Genomic DNA, 16,643 nt, shown 5'->3' on the forward strand with positions numbered 1-16,643 from the left:
GTGGTTATGCGTAAGAGCTATGGGAGGCTTCATATTAACAGCTTCGGGGAGCCCCGTGGATGAACATGCATCAAGAATAGACTACCATCATGTAATCTACGAGAGGAGCCTGTTAAGTTGGGTTTCCTTCTTAGTAATTACTAACTGTCCAGTCTCGGTCGCATGACATGTGTACCAACGGAGTTCCCTTGGCTCCTATCCTCCGTTTGAGTTATGTATAAACAAAACTTGGTTCCTTAGAATTTAGTCATGCACCCTTGTTGTCAAAGAGAAAAAGCAGGCAGAGAACACTTTTTCTCCAATGTTAGACATTTGGCTTTTAATTATCCAAAGTTTCTGAAGCGCCCTTTGTGATTACACGTGTTTCGACGTCTCCAGCGTCTTTTTCAAATCAGGGCTGATTCTGTCGCCATTTTACAAATTAACATTGCATTTACAAAACAAATAATTAAACCACAATGATTGTATGAAAATAGTATTGAAAACACATTTTAGTTACATAAATACATGTGAAAAGGTGGCCATTGAGGGAGGGGGAAAGGTAGGAGTGTTTAGGGATGGTTGAGAATAGAAGAGAATACACCAAATAAGGCATTCACAAATAATAATTGAAAAAGAAAAGAAAAAGGGTCACATTATTAGCGATTAATATCCCATTCCACTTTTAAATCTTCAGTGTACAAAGAATCATAATTGGTGAATCAGATGAAAGGTACGTTTAGCTCTTACCTATTAATGTTGATTCAATGTTCATATTACATGGTTTAGGTTTAGAGTTCATGGGTTAAATCCCTGAAAAAAATATATATATAATCCAACCCATTAATGAGCTGCCTAAATGTTACTTGGTAATATCCATTTCAGGTAGTTTTAATGACCATTTCATTATTCCAAAAGTTTCTAAGATGCCTTCCCTTTTTGTCTAAGTATTACGGTCTAAGAAACATATTTTTTTCCTCTTTCTTAAATGGGAAACATCCTAAATGTTCTAAAAGAGAAATGTTAACTTTCCATTCCTGTCAATGGGCTTATTGCATTACAATTTTTTGGGAAACGGAACTTGGTGTGGACCCAGTTTTTGTTTATACCCACCTTACGCGCTATCAAGACACGCTTCCGCTAGTCCTTAAACATTATTCCTTAAGAACTTGTGTGTTCACGAGTGTCCACGTGTGTCCGCATTGTCTAAGAAATCCCCCCCCTAGACGGGAGCCCCTCTAGCACGCTTACCTGTGAAAGCGTGTCCCGTTCCTAAAAGTCCTCGATTGCTTTTCTTTGCGGGTCTATTATTGTTGTGTCCATGGAAACCTGTTGCATTAGTCCTACTTCTGTTTTCACTTCGATGATCGTGTTTCACTAATGTGTATGTGTGTTTGCTGACATTAATCACATTTTGTCAAGTCAGATTGCTTCCATATATATTAAAATGAATTACTGAAACTAATTTTGGGATTTCGAAAGTTAAAATGTATAATTACGCTAATAATGTTGTCACGATTTTTTAACACTTCGAACATTTTTCATAATGTCTGTCTTAACCAACTTGGGCTGCATATACGTTCTTTGTAGTTTCTGTGTCTTATTAACCAATGTAAATGGTTAACATGGATTATAAAAAATATAAAATATTTCATCCTTGTGCTTATTGTGAAAATGCCATGTTTATTGTGTTATGGCTCTGTGTGCTCAAAGTGCTATCATTGAGTTTAAAAACGATGTGTCTGGTTGGGGGTGGGGTGCTGGTATTTGGCACCATTCCCCTTAAACACTTGAACATTATATTAATGTGCAGCGGTGTCCACATCTGGATTCGGATGCATTGGTATTATATCCACCCATCGTTATTGAGATGGAAGAGTGTGGTGTGTCAGTGCGGTCCTGCTGCACAAGCGATCTAAAACATGGGTCGTTATGGGAGTCCCGATTTCAGTAGGAACCGCGTGAATTAGATCCTGCGAACCTGATAAGAAATAATGTTAAAGGCAAGTAACTTTTTGTTACTATTCTTGGAGGCCCTAATGTATTGTTAGCTGAGATCATTCTTTTGGTATTTACATAGCCATTAAAGAACAATTCTAATGTAACACATTTTCTCACTGACCTCTTCACCCTTTCTCTTTTCCTCCTCCCTGTACACCTCCCCACAATAACTTCCCGCCCGTTTCCTTCTTTCCCTATCCTGATTTCCCCCATATTCCTTGCTTTCCTTCTTGGCATTTATTCGGCTTGCTTTTTTCTTGCTCTTTATATTTCTGCTTTACCAAACCACCCATCCACCCTCACTCACTTTTTTCTCTTTTCACCCATCCGTTACTGGTTACCTTCCCTGCCTTTTTCATCTCTGCCCTACCATTTCTCACATTATCCTTTCATCCTCTTCTATGCCCTCTATCCTCATCCCTCCCCTTATGCCCTCTTCCATCCCTGTCTGATGTCTCCCCCTCCCGGTCATCTCTTCCTCTGCTTTTTTTTTCATGCTCTGTCTTCTCCCAACCCTCTGTTAACCCCACTACCTTATTGTCCTGTTACCACCCCCTCTCCCTGTCCTTTTCGCCTCCCCGCCCCTCCCCTTTACATCTTTTACACCCTCTCCATACAATGACCCTTTCCTCTCTTCCCCTCTTACGTTTTCCCTACTACTTTCTCCCTTGCCATCTTGATTTGCTCCTCCACCTCCTTTCCTTTCTTCCCTCAACCCCTCCCTGCTCCTTTCATGAACCCCCCCCTTTGCTGCCTCTTTGCATACCATCTCTTTGCTTGCCTGTTCTTCATCCCCTCATTCCTACTTTCCCTGTCTTCCTTTCCTTTTCTTTTTATTTCACCACGCTGCCGGATACCTTGCAGGCCGCTTCTTTGATGAGAACGAGTCCCCGGTTGATCCGCAGCACGGTTCTAAGGTGGCGGATTATAATGGGGATGATGGTAATGTGGGTGAGTATGAGGCAGACAAGCAGGCAGAGCTGGCTTACAATGAGGAAGAGGATGGTGATGGGGGTGAAGAAGACGTCCAAGGTGAGCTTGGGCCTGGTCTCTGTGCTGTTACAGTACATGTCCTCCCGAGTTACTGGCCACATCAGCTTGGAGCCTTCGCTATTGGTCTTTGCTAATCTGACTACAGTTGGGAATATACTCTTTGGGCCACAAATCTCTCCATTCAACATAACTCATTTATCAGTTAGGGTCAGACCTGCCTTAGTCAGTGATGCACTGAGATTCTGCTTCAAGTCCCATCTACTGGTGCACTTAATTCTGCTTTGATAGATGAATGTTTCAACGCCATGGAACCTACGTGGTAGGGTAGAAATATCTGATTGGGTTAACGTGAACCAGTGTCAGGACATGTTCTAGGCCTGAGTCTGAGAATTAACTTTTTTGACTGCTTTCTGATCTGCGTTTACTGTAAAAGAATACCGATTCCTTGTGAAACAGATTGTTATAGGATTTTCTGAGCACTCGCAGTATTCTATTCACAAATCTATTTTTCAAAGGTAACTGTAGTATTTGGATAGTGCACACAATTATACAGCACTTAACTACATTGGCCAGACGTTTAGGCAATTGTGTAACCAGTACTTTACCGTCTTTAGTTTTATACAAACTTGTTGAAAGAAAATCGGGATTTTAGTAAATGCCCAGAAGTTTACACTTTGCTTATTGCCTTTAGTTTGTCCTATGTCTATATGCATGACTTTTGCCAATCAGTCACGAAGGGAGGACTTGAGAATAATTGAACACATCATTACATTACTGCTACTTAGTCCTTCGTTTCCTGTTTGACTACTAGCTGTATCAAAATAAGGAACATTTTAACCATATGCGGTGTAACAAATCCAGGATATTTGTTGAACTGTGCACCCATATTTTGCTCTGTTATATTCATTGGTGGACCATGTTTTACTGTGCCCTCCCCATTCAAAGATTTTTTAATTCGTTTTTTAAATGTATTTTTTAGAATAGGGACAGCCTCTTCTTACCCCTTTGTCTTTACTCTTGCACCTTTCCAAACATCCTCTCACTAGTTGTTTTATCTTTCAGTTGATTTAAATTGACCTGCTTTGAATGTCTTTGGAGTGCACCAAAAAATGGACTGATAGACCTGCCGCCTTTGAACCACAATAAAGGCTTGTTCCGCAAAGTATGGGATAATATTGATAGTATGATATCCTGTAACAGAAGCAGTATGTAAAGTAAAATCAATGAAAAAGGGACTGATTAGTCTCTGTACCCAGCACATTTAGCAATCATGTGTGTATGACCACTGAAAAAGGACCAGACGAGCCAATACAATGACTTAACATTCCCAATTCTATACCACTCTCGGATTAATGATAGTAGTCCATTCAAATACATATGGTATCTTTATCAGAATGTGGCGGACACCTTTCCCTTGCGTAGTGAATCATCTTAATTCCAGAAATTGAACGAGGGTGGGTTACATTGATTTGCAGAGGACGTCCCTAAACCTGCTTCCCATGAAGACCTCCATAGGCAACTTTGTGTTCCAGGCCTACATTGAGGCTCAGGGAGTAGCTCAAGAATGACCAAATACCCCAGGCTCGCTGTCCTCTGGGCACAATTGGTTGCATTGCTGACTGGCCTGACAAAAGAAAAATTACATCTGGGAAAATCTGCAAGGATCCCAGTGCATACCTGGGAAAACATACCCAAGGCCCACTAGCTAGCTATGACTAACAGACCAGGCAAAATGGATGTAATGTTTGGCTTGGAGGTGGACCATGACCTAGGCAAAGTGGCAACACAAAGCTAGCAATCATTACAAAAATCTTTGCAAAAGTACTTAATTGTTATGTGTGCTCTATATATATCGTTGGATTTCACTGAAATGCATGACATTTAAGGTGACTTGATGGCTGTAACACAAAACCTAGCAATCCCCCCAATTATGGTGCTTTAACTTAGTCACCACTATGCACTGCTCATGACGACACACATGGCATTATTAATGACATTACAAATGAAATCATCAGTGTACACACTTCGAGAAACGGTAGCCGCAGTACAAAGAATGAATATCCTGATGGTTGTTACTGTAATCATTGTTTATATGTATACATGTCACACATTTAATTTCTGAACACTGCCAGCTGTGAACCTTATAGGCCACTTGATAATGCCATGCCCTAAAGAACTGTTGTAAGAGATTTAAAAATACCACAGTGCATCGCGCCCTGTATGTGCCGCGGTAAAAACATGGCATAAAGCAAGCACAAAATGCAATATCCAAACGCAATGGGTAGCAGAAGGACATTTAGACACAGGCTCTGTGATTGAGCACCGCTTATTTATTTATTATGTAGTGTTTGTGGTCAAACAGACCTTTACACTATACTCATCAAACAATTGCACATATTACAGTTTTCAAATTTGTAAAATTACACTTAAAACCAATTCATTTATATCAGCCAAAACGACAATTTCTTAAAGGATCAATTTAATCAGTGTGCACCAGCCTTTGGCGAGTGCTAGCGCAAACATCTAATAACCATGGATCAGATGAACAAGAAGTCCGGTTTTCCCTCCACATATGCCATCCACTATGTACAAAAGGTTCACAATACAGCCAAACGTTTTTTCACATTCTGCCATATGTGAAATGCGGCCGCGGTTATGACAAGGGCTTTTGCTCCATAAATGGAGCTCCAAGATGGTAGCTCCTCTCAGAGAGGTACTAGCACACTGCATTGTGTAAGTGTCTAGCAGATTCCACTGTTGTCTTACACATGCAACAGTCGATCACCTCTTTTCAGACCAATCCACGTCCCTATGTTTTCGTAAACTGGTAGGGTTTCGAGACGCAGGGAGACAATGAAGTGTACCAATTTTGGAAAATAGCTTTTTACCAAGTAGTCGCGTGGGTTATTTGCATTAATTCCCTGTGTAGGGTACGTATTATATCTACGTTTATTAGCCGGGTAATCAATGGACACCCAGCGGTCTTGGTCCTTCAACTTTCGTTTAAATTCCAACGCGTATACCTCGCCTAGAGAATCTGGTAAGCCCTTTATGCCAATTGCCACAAAATGGTTTGAGACAAGTTTTTGCATGTTAGCCAACCAAACACTGCGTCCACAGTGTTAATTGTGTTTGAGGGTCTGCCCTTTTCACTGTAGTATATGGTGCCCCACCACTTGCTAACGGTCAGCTGCCAAAGTACATATAGGGAGGGCAGTCCGAGTTCTAGGCGCATGGCTTGCACAGGTACTGATTTTGGAAGGCCCAGCATCGATCTCAATATTTTTCCCTCCAGTTTGGTCAGCCCAACGAACTGATCCCAAGGGCAGTGTTTCCAATGCGTAAAGCATCCCCGGTACTACAGATGACTTGTATGCAGTGAGTTTAGTCTCCATGAAACGACCCCCTTGACTATCAATCACGTTTTTTAATGAGAGCCATTTGATCCATGCTGAGGCGGAAACCACCCTCGCTTGATTAGTACCGTTCAGGTCGTGTGCTATGTGCATGCCTAGGTATTTATAGGTATCGACTAGAGTCTTTGGCCACCCAGTCGCCAAGTAAACCTCTTACCCAGGTAGGCACCCTTACCTATGGACATGACCTTTGTCTTCCCTGTGTTCATTCGAAGGCCATTTAGCTCTGCGTACTTTGATAAGGTGTCGAGCAAGCGCTGAAGACCCAGGGGTGTGCGGTCAAGTATAACAGTGTTGTCCGCATAATCGATGCTGCTTATCTTTTTGCTCCCATAGGTCGGTGGATGGCTGTGTACTGCTTCAAGAGTTTTTGTGAAATCTGCTATATAAAGATTGTATAATAATGGGGCAAGTACGCAACCCTGCTTGAAGCCAACATTAGTATAAGATGGTCTTGTGAGGGAACCATCCTGTGCTAACCTAACCCTTACTACAGTGTCCTCATGCAACTGCCTGATGAAATAAAGTAGTGAGGTATCGAAAGCTGAGGAGTAATCTACGAAGCAGGTGTAATGACTAGTGCCAGGATTATATAGCGTGTCTGATATCAGTGTGAGGAGTGTCCAGATAGCGTGTTTAGTGCTGTACCCCATCCTGAAGGGCATCTGCATAGGGTTCAGTGTTTGATTTGCACATGCCCATGTGGAGAGTAATTCCAGCAGTAATCGGGGGGGGGGGGGGCGGGGGGGGAATCTTGGAACTAGAGTCCGACATAGCTAGTAGGTGGTAGTTGGTAGGGTCTGTTTGTGGGCCCTTCCTGTATACTGGAATCAAAATTGACTCCAGCCATGTAGGAGGATAGTCACCAGTTTCACAAATGCAGAGAATTAGAGACTGCAATAATTCTGCCCAATACTCGGGGTTGTTCTTCAGGACCATGTTACAAAGTCCATCTGGACCTACAGCTCTTGACGATTTGGACCTCACAATTATTGAGGCAATGTCTGCCTCCTTCACGTGATGCCAGACCATTGAGCCTGTCTTGGGACCTTTTAATACGGGTGTCTTGGGCTCAATTGCCATCCAGTGGTTTTTATTAATGTGCGTGACCCAGGTATTTTTGGAGCTGCTACTTACCATTCGTTCAGTTTTTGCAAGGCTAAAGTTTTGCAGCAAGAACCAGAATTTCTTGGTGTGATTAGTTTTAATAATTCTGCCAGTTAGATGCCAATTCAGAACATTGATCTATTTGTATGCATGCAGCCAGTACTTTGACATTGCTGCCACTTTAAGTCTGCATTTTTCACTGACTGATTGTTTTTTTTGTTATTTCCCGAATGGAGACTTTATAAGATCTCTTCCTTTTTGCTATTTCCGAGTTATACAAGTGCCCTGGTCTTGGTGTGTTTTTTGGTCTCGTAACTAGCTGCCTTGTGTGTGGGTTATACCTATTCAGCAAACATTTCAGGCCCCAGTCATGTCCACGAACTAATACCTCATGGTTTTCCGTAGTGGTTCTCAATTTTGTGTTGAACTGGCTGATGTTAAAAGCTGTCCAACATAGCTTGTTCCACTGTGATTTTAAAGACGGGTTAATGCCCATGCGCGTCCCGTGCTGTTTGTTTATTATTTGGAATGTTATGCTCAATACAGCATGCTCACTTATATCTAGGGGACCGGCTCGCAATTGTGGCGAATACTTAAAAATAGCTGAATTTACAAAAATAAAATCAATGGAACTGTTGTAAGTTCCATTTGACCAAGTCGCCATAGGGTCCGCCGAGTTGTCTGTGAGCATCTCTAAGTTGTATTCTAGGAGAGCTGCACGTGTAGTCAGGGCCCTTGTCTGGGCTACACATCCTCGCTTGCCCCTTTTACTTCCATTCGCAGCATCTGTGCAGTCTACGTTGAAATCACCATTTCTTCTCTGTGGAGATGCTGCATGGGGGAAAATTACGCATTTTCTTGTTTGCAGCAATTGAGGGATTTATCAAGACTTTGAAGAATTTGTTTCCTTTTTATTGGGACTTTTTTTTTTCCAGCAGATCTCGACTTTTGGTTTTCGCAAAGTGGCGGTCAGCAGTGGTCTGCCCTTCAACTGCCCAGGAAAGTGCTTTTTTGGCCGATTGAGGCAGCTATTTTTTCTTCTTTTGGACAGGACTGTTGATAAAGGTTGGCACCAAAAAAGTAAATTTCCAGTTGGACTGTAAACTGAATTTCATCTGCAATGATTTGGCTGGTATGCATGGAACGAGGGCAGATGTTACACAATTTGAGGTGGCACTTTAAAGTTCTTAAGTACTTTCTGATGGTAGACACCTACAAGAATGGACGTTCTTGAATGCCTTTTGCAAAGCAACTTTGCAGATTTTGGTCTTGCAGCTGTTGCCAGGTTTCACAAGGTATAACTACAGATAATCCTGTTTATCTGTCTTCCGCCATGCCACACTCTAGCAATTTGTTGTAAGAGTGTACAATTAGCGGGCTATGCATACTCCATATAGCATACAGGTACGTAGGTCCCAAGCTTTGTAGAGTGGCCGACTACCAATTTGTTTTCTCATCTCAATTGCTGTAGTTGGAGAGCTGGAGTATGATCGTACTTCTATGACCAAAGTGTCTGATGTTTAATTGGCATGTGGAATGCTAAGAGGGAGAAAACTATGATCAATAACACTATGGGCCCTACCTCCAGGCGGTGGTAGATTGAAAGTGGTAACCTTCATACACTACAATTCTGTGAATATTCAGTCACTTGTTGTAGGTAGTTTATTTGCCCACAGCAACAGCTATTCCAATCAAGTTCGAAGTCCAGGAGTGTTCTGTTACTTCACTAGTTGTTTCCATCTCCATCCAGATGAATATACTGTTTGTGATCTCATACTGGACACCTGAACAACAAAGAAATAGATAATGCCCCTTTTTATTATTGTGCCTTTGCATACAGATAATCATGCCTTTTATAGTGGGTTACACACTTTTAACTTGAGTATCCCCTACCTCCCTCGACAAATGGCATATACAACTTGCTTTGGCAAATGCATTGGTTGTAAGACATTTCTCCTCAAATGGACCTGCACCACCATTTTGCAACATGGTCATATCTGCGTTTTTTGCAACAGGCTGGCTCTGTTGCTGAGGGTTTGTCTCTAGCTAATATCCCGAAAGGAACCACTTCCACGGGCAACTTTCAATCCTTGTGGATGCTGTAAAATGTGGGAGGGGATGGAGGAGGGCTAAATTTCCTTGTTGGTGTGAAGGTAGACAACCCAGTTTCAAGATACTGAACCCCCCGATTAAGGAGCGCTGCCCAAGCAACCATGCAAATTAGTTTCTCTTGTTGGTAAAGCTCCTGCTTCTAGAGCGAAAGGCCCTTTACCACATTGTGGCGGCTTCCAGTTCGGTTCCAGTCTTAGAATATCCTGGCATTAGTTTGGTACCTTCACACAACAAAGGCGTACAATCTATGCATTCTGCACCTACAAGACACACTTAAAAGTTGAGTTAAGTTAACCTCCTGCTGGATTTAGTTTACAAGCCATTGGTACCAATGATAGCTAAGGCTTCTACTGTGGACCTGAAATGAGTAATCCTTGCTTAGCTTAGGTTACTGAAGGTCAATACTTCAGTTCACTCTATCAACTCTGGTACTAGAATCTTCTATCGCCCCAAATCTTTCCTCACAATACCCCAATTGGCATAGAAATAAGGGTAGGTACCAGGAGGACAGCCTTACCTGAGTGTAAAGAAACCCAGCGGGTGTCAAGAATGATCGCTCTCAGGCTCCACAGTGGCTCAGGATGAGTTGGAATACCTCCAGACACATAAAACCCGAGAGATAACGCAGTGTGAGGAAAAAGCACCAGGCAAAAAAAATACAAGGAGAGTGGCTTCATTAGGAGCAGGAGGAGGGCAACTGGATAACTTCAATTGGACTGTGCAGGAATCCAAGGTTCAGGCAGCAACCCCAACTGGTGAAGAAGGTAGAAGTAATTGGGTAAAGGAAGAGGAATGAGGTCTGCTTGAAGGCTTCCCAACAGAATGAGCATAACAGTAAGGAAGCAAAAAATGACAGGGATTACAAGGAAGAGGAAAACTGAGCAGACTCTCAGACTCATGGGGCGTTGAAACATGATGATCTTCTCCGTCTGCCCAGTGTTAACTTCCTGGATTGAATCGGATTGGTGCCGTGCTGACGTCCCATGTCATGCTGGCAGCCCTCGGTGCTCCTATCGTGCGCTCAAACTCGCCATTTTGGTATTGGCTGCTCGCCGTCCATGACAGCAGCCATCAGGGAGTGGGCCGCGTGTCATTGATATGCTGTTAACTGATAAAAAAGGCCGTAGAGCCACAGGACTCTACGCACACTCTTAATAGTAGGGAAGAGGCTGATGCTTCAAATTGTAATTCGTTTTTACAGAGAAAAAGATAAATGCCTACCAGGCGCGTATTTGTCTGACTGTTTTTGGTATAGTCTTTGGGACCCGGATCTGTGCTCATCGCCTGATTTGATCCAGAAGCGCCAAATTTCAATGCTTCACAGCTATTTGGCTGTTCGCACTCCACCCTCTCCTTTTCAGAGATACTGCTACTTTGCTGTTTGTTCCTTCAATTTGAACTCTGCATCTTTGACAGAGGCCACTTTTGGGCCCGTTTCCACCACCTCTTCTACCTCTGCTGCAATTGCTGTTCTTAATGAACATTCAGATACCAATGCTGCTTTTGTGCAGCATGCATCTCTCCCACAGCCATATTATGCTTCATTTACTACAGGTGACTGAGCGTGTTGACACAGCTTCATCATTTTAGCAAACGGAGCAACCTTCAGTATCCATTCCTCTTCTCATTCCAGAAGAATGCATGGGTAGAGTGACTAATGGGATACTACTGACCATGTTTCGCGCCTTGAAACACATGTGTATAGGCGCGTTATAAATGCCATATATCATCATGCTCTAAGATTGATTTCTGGACTCTTGCACAAGTTAAGGACCTTTTACAGACACATGTAGTACCCTGAACAACCATTTGGCCCATATCTGACCCCTAACTCAAACCAAGGTTAGACAAAGACCTGGAATCTGATGCCAATGAAAGGATTTTGTCTGTGCTTCCCTGAAGGTGGTACAAATTGGGCTTTGAAAAGGCATGCAGGCAATAGACCTGTTCCACCTAAAAAGCCACACAACACCACCAATGATTCAAGCAAAAATATACTATGATTTTTTTAGGTCATTAGAATGCACACTAAGCAAGTAAAACCTTTAGCCAAGTATTATCATTCACCTACTAAAACACAGGTATATACATTCACCATTAGGAGAATAACATAGGCATATATTTAAATAACCAGTGATTAACACAGGTGAGTGCTTGTATGCATGAACTTCAGTAGAGACGTTCAGAATAGCCACAGAATAGCTCCCCTAACACTTAATGAGTCCAGCCCTAAGATGGTCTGAAGCCTTGTGCACTAAAGTCACCAGTTCCAAACGTATACTTCATTGGTAGGTTTATGAAGAGATTTGGACGGTGCCAGTGGTTATGATCAAAAAGTCAAAAATGTAAGTAGCATTCAGGTAAGTAAACAAACTCATTCCCAGTCATTAGTCTAGGCCTAGGAAGCGATCATTGACCAGGCCTCCACTGACCAAAGTCAGGAATGAGTAGTGCTGGAACAAGACGTTACATCCATGTAACTCTATGTAGGAAGGAACCGGTATGCTAGCTTAACCTCCTGACTCCGATTTCTCTAGAGACCACTGCTGAAGTTCTGGAGTCTTCTGTGTTTGGTGCGGTCGAGGAATGCACAGGGCTCACTAGTGCAGAGGCCACTTTTGGATGCAGGATTTAGATTTGGTCGGTCGCAGGGGCCTAGGAACCTGTTCCAGACACCTTCCTGCTGAATACTCAAACAAAAGACAAGATTGAGACCTCTGCAATGCAAATGGCTATTTCCAAAATCAGTAGTAGGAACTCGGACAAGTACAGATTGGATTCCAAATACCAACCTGCAACCCATGCTGCCTAGGATATATTAGAGAAGTATGACTTGCAGAAAACGATGCCACCTCTCATTACCCTCAAGAACTATTAATCCCCAGTTAAGAGGGTGCTTCGTGATGTTACAATCAATTGGCTGAAATCCTCAAACACGGTTTGCTCTCTCAAACTTCACTTCCAAAATCGAATTTCCTCTCAAGAATTGAGTTACAGAAGCTCTTTCAACGCCTTTTGATGGGATGATCCTAGAACACCGAAAGGGTTAGGGATTTTACCAATACTTTTTAGCCCCCATGTAACATGTTGGACCCTACCAAATTATTAACTTCTTTAGATGTCATTCACTTACTAATGATGGTAGCTTTGGCGCAAAATCCAAAGGCGGTGTAGCTTTCAACTGCATGAGTTCAGTTGTTCTCCAGGTTGCTTATGTTCACATTGCAATCCTGAAAGAGCACTGCAAAAGTCTGTACATTGCAATGGGGAATCCTTTACACGTTCATGTTTGTAGCTTCATGATTGAGTCCTTTGGGCGGTGGCGGTAGCACATCCGTATTTAAGTGCTGTGGGTGTTTACATATTTACCATTACCTTGGTGACTGGTTTATTCAGGCCTCATTTTTATACTAGGCCCTAATAAGTATCCAGAAGTTGTGACACACTGTTATGGCTTTGGGTTTTGCATAACGTGTCCAAACACAGTTCTTTGAGGCATTTGGAAGATTCAGGTAATTGGAACAACCCTCAACTGCACTCAAGATAACTGCTCTTGCACTTCTTGAAACATGCCCTTGCCACATCTTGGTGGATACAGCGATTTCTTGACCTCCCGGTCTGGTGCATTTGTGTCCTTCCATAAAAATGTTTGAAAACTATACGATGGCCCAGAACTGGGACTGTGGTCTGATCAAAAATAACTTGCTTCAGTTCTCATTAGTTTAGTCTCTTGAAAGATGGTTGCTGCAGGAAAATCTACTAAAAGGGTGTCCTTTCTAACCCACCATAAATCAGATTTATGTCATGGCGACTTCTTCGAAATGTGAGTGGGGAAGTCCACTGTCTAGGCCTGAGATCTTTCGGTCCTTCAAAGCGGACTGTGTCACATAAACTACCTAGAGCTAAAAGCACTACTTCGGCAGTAAAGTGATTTTCCACCAGCTGCAGAAAAACCTTATCAAGTTGGTTGTGGACAATATGAACTATACATTCTACTTGCACAAACAAAGGGGTACTTGTTCCCTTCTCCTCAACTTAGTGAAAGATATTTGGGATTGGGCACTTTAACCATATGACGCTTTGGGTGGGACATTTAGAGGAAAAGAGCAATGTCCCAGCTGGTTCTTTAAAGAGGTTGCACTATTCTCCACATTTGTACCCACAACCCCACAGAGGCTCTAATGATTTTAGAACTGTGGGGTGGTTCGCAAATACTTGTCATTCTCCAGAAGGCTCACTTTCTGCATTGCATATCCAGATTGGGTCTTTGACACATCTTTATATGATGTGCTCCGTCTACATTGGTCAAATAACATCATGTATGCCTTTCCACTGACTCCCATGATTCTAAGAACTCTTCGGAAATTCAGGCTATATCAAAAATTCCCTGAGGGCAGGCCAGATTTCATTACTCAGTGGCCGTGTTGCATTCTCCACCCCTCCCTACTATTGCTAAACTTGAAAGCTTAGAAAAGGAAAATGTACTGTATTCACTAATACAGGAGCACGTTATTTTGTTTTTCTTACTAAGCTATGGGGAAAAAGGATTAATTGTCTTGGCTGTTTTGCACAATATCTTTCTTAAATTTTTCTCTTTGCAAAATGATGCAAACAAATGCCCCTTTAATGGCCTTTGTCATCTTTATTATTTTTGAGAACCTACCCATCATATGGGATCAGAATGTTCTGCTGGGTTCTCTAATAAACAAAGCCTTTCAGCTATTGGCTTCTTGTGATGTTGACCCACTTTCCTGGATAACTGTTTCTTGTGGCAATAACATTTGTCATACAAATTACCTAATTGCATGCCCTTTCTTCAAAGGAAGTGTTGATATTCTGTAGGAACACAGTGGTGCTTCCATAGTTTCATGTTTTGAAAAGGAGTGTGGGAGCCCCTCTACTGAGAACGAACATGGGTCAAATCCCCTGTTCTATGGCATTTCTTCCACAAAGGAGGGTCTACAACCACGTTTGAGCTCACTGCACCCTTCACAGAGGAGAAATGGCCATTTGCATATGAGTGTTTGTCCCACCCACAAGGGCAGTCCAGCACCGAAATGCAAGGCAATTCTCCTCTGATCAAGAGCACCATCAGCAACCCCAGGCACGTGTTTTGGCCTTGTTGGGCCTCCTCAGTGGGCCTCCTCAGTGAGGGGAAGTTGAGCCTCCGTAAGGCACAATGATGAAGAGTTCCACATCTGGTTTACCCTTGGTTACTTAGGGTGAAACCCATGTTTTACAAAACTGAAAATGAGTGTGGGGGCGCCTCTGCTGACAACGAATATGGCTAAAATACCCTGTTCTGTGGAATGTCTTCCACTCAAAAGGGTCTACAACCACGTTTGAGCTCACTGCACCCTTCACTGAGGAGAAATACCCATTTGCATATCAGTCTGGTCCCACCCACAAGGACAGTCCAGCACCAATATTTCTCCTTTGTGGAAAGTCCAATGAGCTAAAACGAGGGATACATTCCATAGAACAGGGTATTTGACCCAAGTTCGTTCTGAGTAGAGGGGCTTCCACACACTTAAATTGTTCCATCTTTTGAAAACAAAGGATAGAGTATACAGCTACCACTCCCTCTTTTGTCTAGGCCTTCTAATACCTCTCTGCAAAATGCAAGTATGGAATAAACGATGCACTATGCACTGATTACCCTCCAAATTACAAAACTTCATGATTTATTGAATTAATAGGCACAATTCTAAAGACATATATAAAATGTTCCATAAAAGCATTTATACAATGTGGGGTTAGTAAAGGTGTTTTCTTGATGTATGAAAAACGAGTTTAGACAAATTGTACACAGTTGATCTATGGGTATGCTGGACACCACTTATTGAGCCCTTCAGAATGGATTGTCTTATATTACAGTTCACTCATATCTGGATAAAGTATGTAATTCAAAAGTGGTTAATGCCAAATATTGCCCTGCAGGTCACATGCAATAGCTCTATTTTCCTCTTGAGGATGTTTTCTAAGAAATATTGTCGACACAACGTGTTTCAGCCCTTATGATGGTTTGCACATCCCGGCGATCATCTTTTCTATGTGTGTGTTTGGGCCTTCAACAGGACAGTAGGTTATTTATTCACGAAGCTAAATCGTTCGTTTAACCCTTTAGATTTGTGGCATCTATGGTAAAACAAAACACAAAATACAGGGGTGTGTGAGGCCTGTTGCTATATATCTGGGCACACTCATTAGTGTGAAACCCAGTTGGACAAGACTACTGACCTGAAAATTATTAAGGCACATGGTGAATGTACATCATTAGTCCAGGCAGTTGTTCATTTCCGTGTGGATATTATTCCTAGATGGCTCACTTCCTAGATTCAGGTGAGAAGCTGTATCGATAACAAATATCTAATTATAAATATAACTAGTTACAAATGCCTGCACTGTGCAGATCAGGTATATTCTCTAGACCATGATAGGCCAAGGCCCATACTACTGTCCTCCCGGTATATGCAACTTCAGGAGTCGCAGAGTTCATACTTTGCTCAATCCAGTTCTTAATCCTTCTGCCATTCTTCATTAGCGCTGCAGAGAGAATTGCATGTTAGCGTACGCCCTGCTCGCACTAAAGATAATCATGTGATATCATTTAGCTGTAAGGGTGCCCTTATCCTGTAGTAATGTCGAGTGGACCTCTTTGCTAGTTGTCACGACTATGCTCGAAAAAAGGGGGCGCTCATTGATACATGCTGGAAGTTAAGATAATTCAAACATGCCGTTGTCAACTTAGTTTCTAAGATATGGCACTGGGGCGTTGCTCAATATGTAGCAGACCGTGCCGTCGACATCCCATATAAGGATCGTGTGTGTGTGTGTGTGTGTGGAGCCCAGAGAGGACCACTCTCCTTCAACGTGTGTGTTAGGGCGGGTATGCAGGGATGTTAGTGGAACGGTAGTACATATTGGCACTGAGTCTAACTAACTCTACTGATGGCAGATACGCGGCGGCACAGAGCTTGTACATCCGTCGAAACCACGTTCAATCAGTGTTTTCTAGTTACCAAGGGGGCGGCT

The 16,643-nt window shown here is 42.5% G+C and overlaps 1 protein-coding gene across 3 annotated transcripts in view; it reads left to right on the forward strand.

The window, feature by feature from the left end:
- GOLM2 (golgi membrane protein 2) overlaps positions 1-16,643 on the forward strand; it is an 801,157-nt gene that overhangs the window by 699,529 nt on the left and 84,985 nt on the right. The window contains exon 9 of one of the 3 annotated variants that reach the window (XM_069624193.1): positions 2,845-2,931. The exons of 1 other annotated variant lie outside the window; for it this stretch is intronic. In XM_069624193.1, the coding sequence (XP_069480294.1) occupies positions 2,845-2,931 (87 nt within the window). Of the gene's footprint in view, positions 1-2,844; positions 3,013-16,643 lie in introns of all 3 variants that reach the window. One more of the 3 variants, XM_069624192.1, reaches the window with a different exon arrangement.

This window comes from Ambystoma mexicanum, chromosome 11, assembly GCF_040938575.1.
Source record: "Ambystoma mexicanum isolate Mex_15411 chromosome 11, UKY_AmexF1_1, whole genome shotgun sequence".
NCBI classification, from domain to species: Eukaryota; Metazoa; Chordata; class Amphibia; order Caudata; family Ambystomatidae; genus Ambystoma; species Ambystoma mexicanum.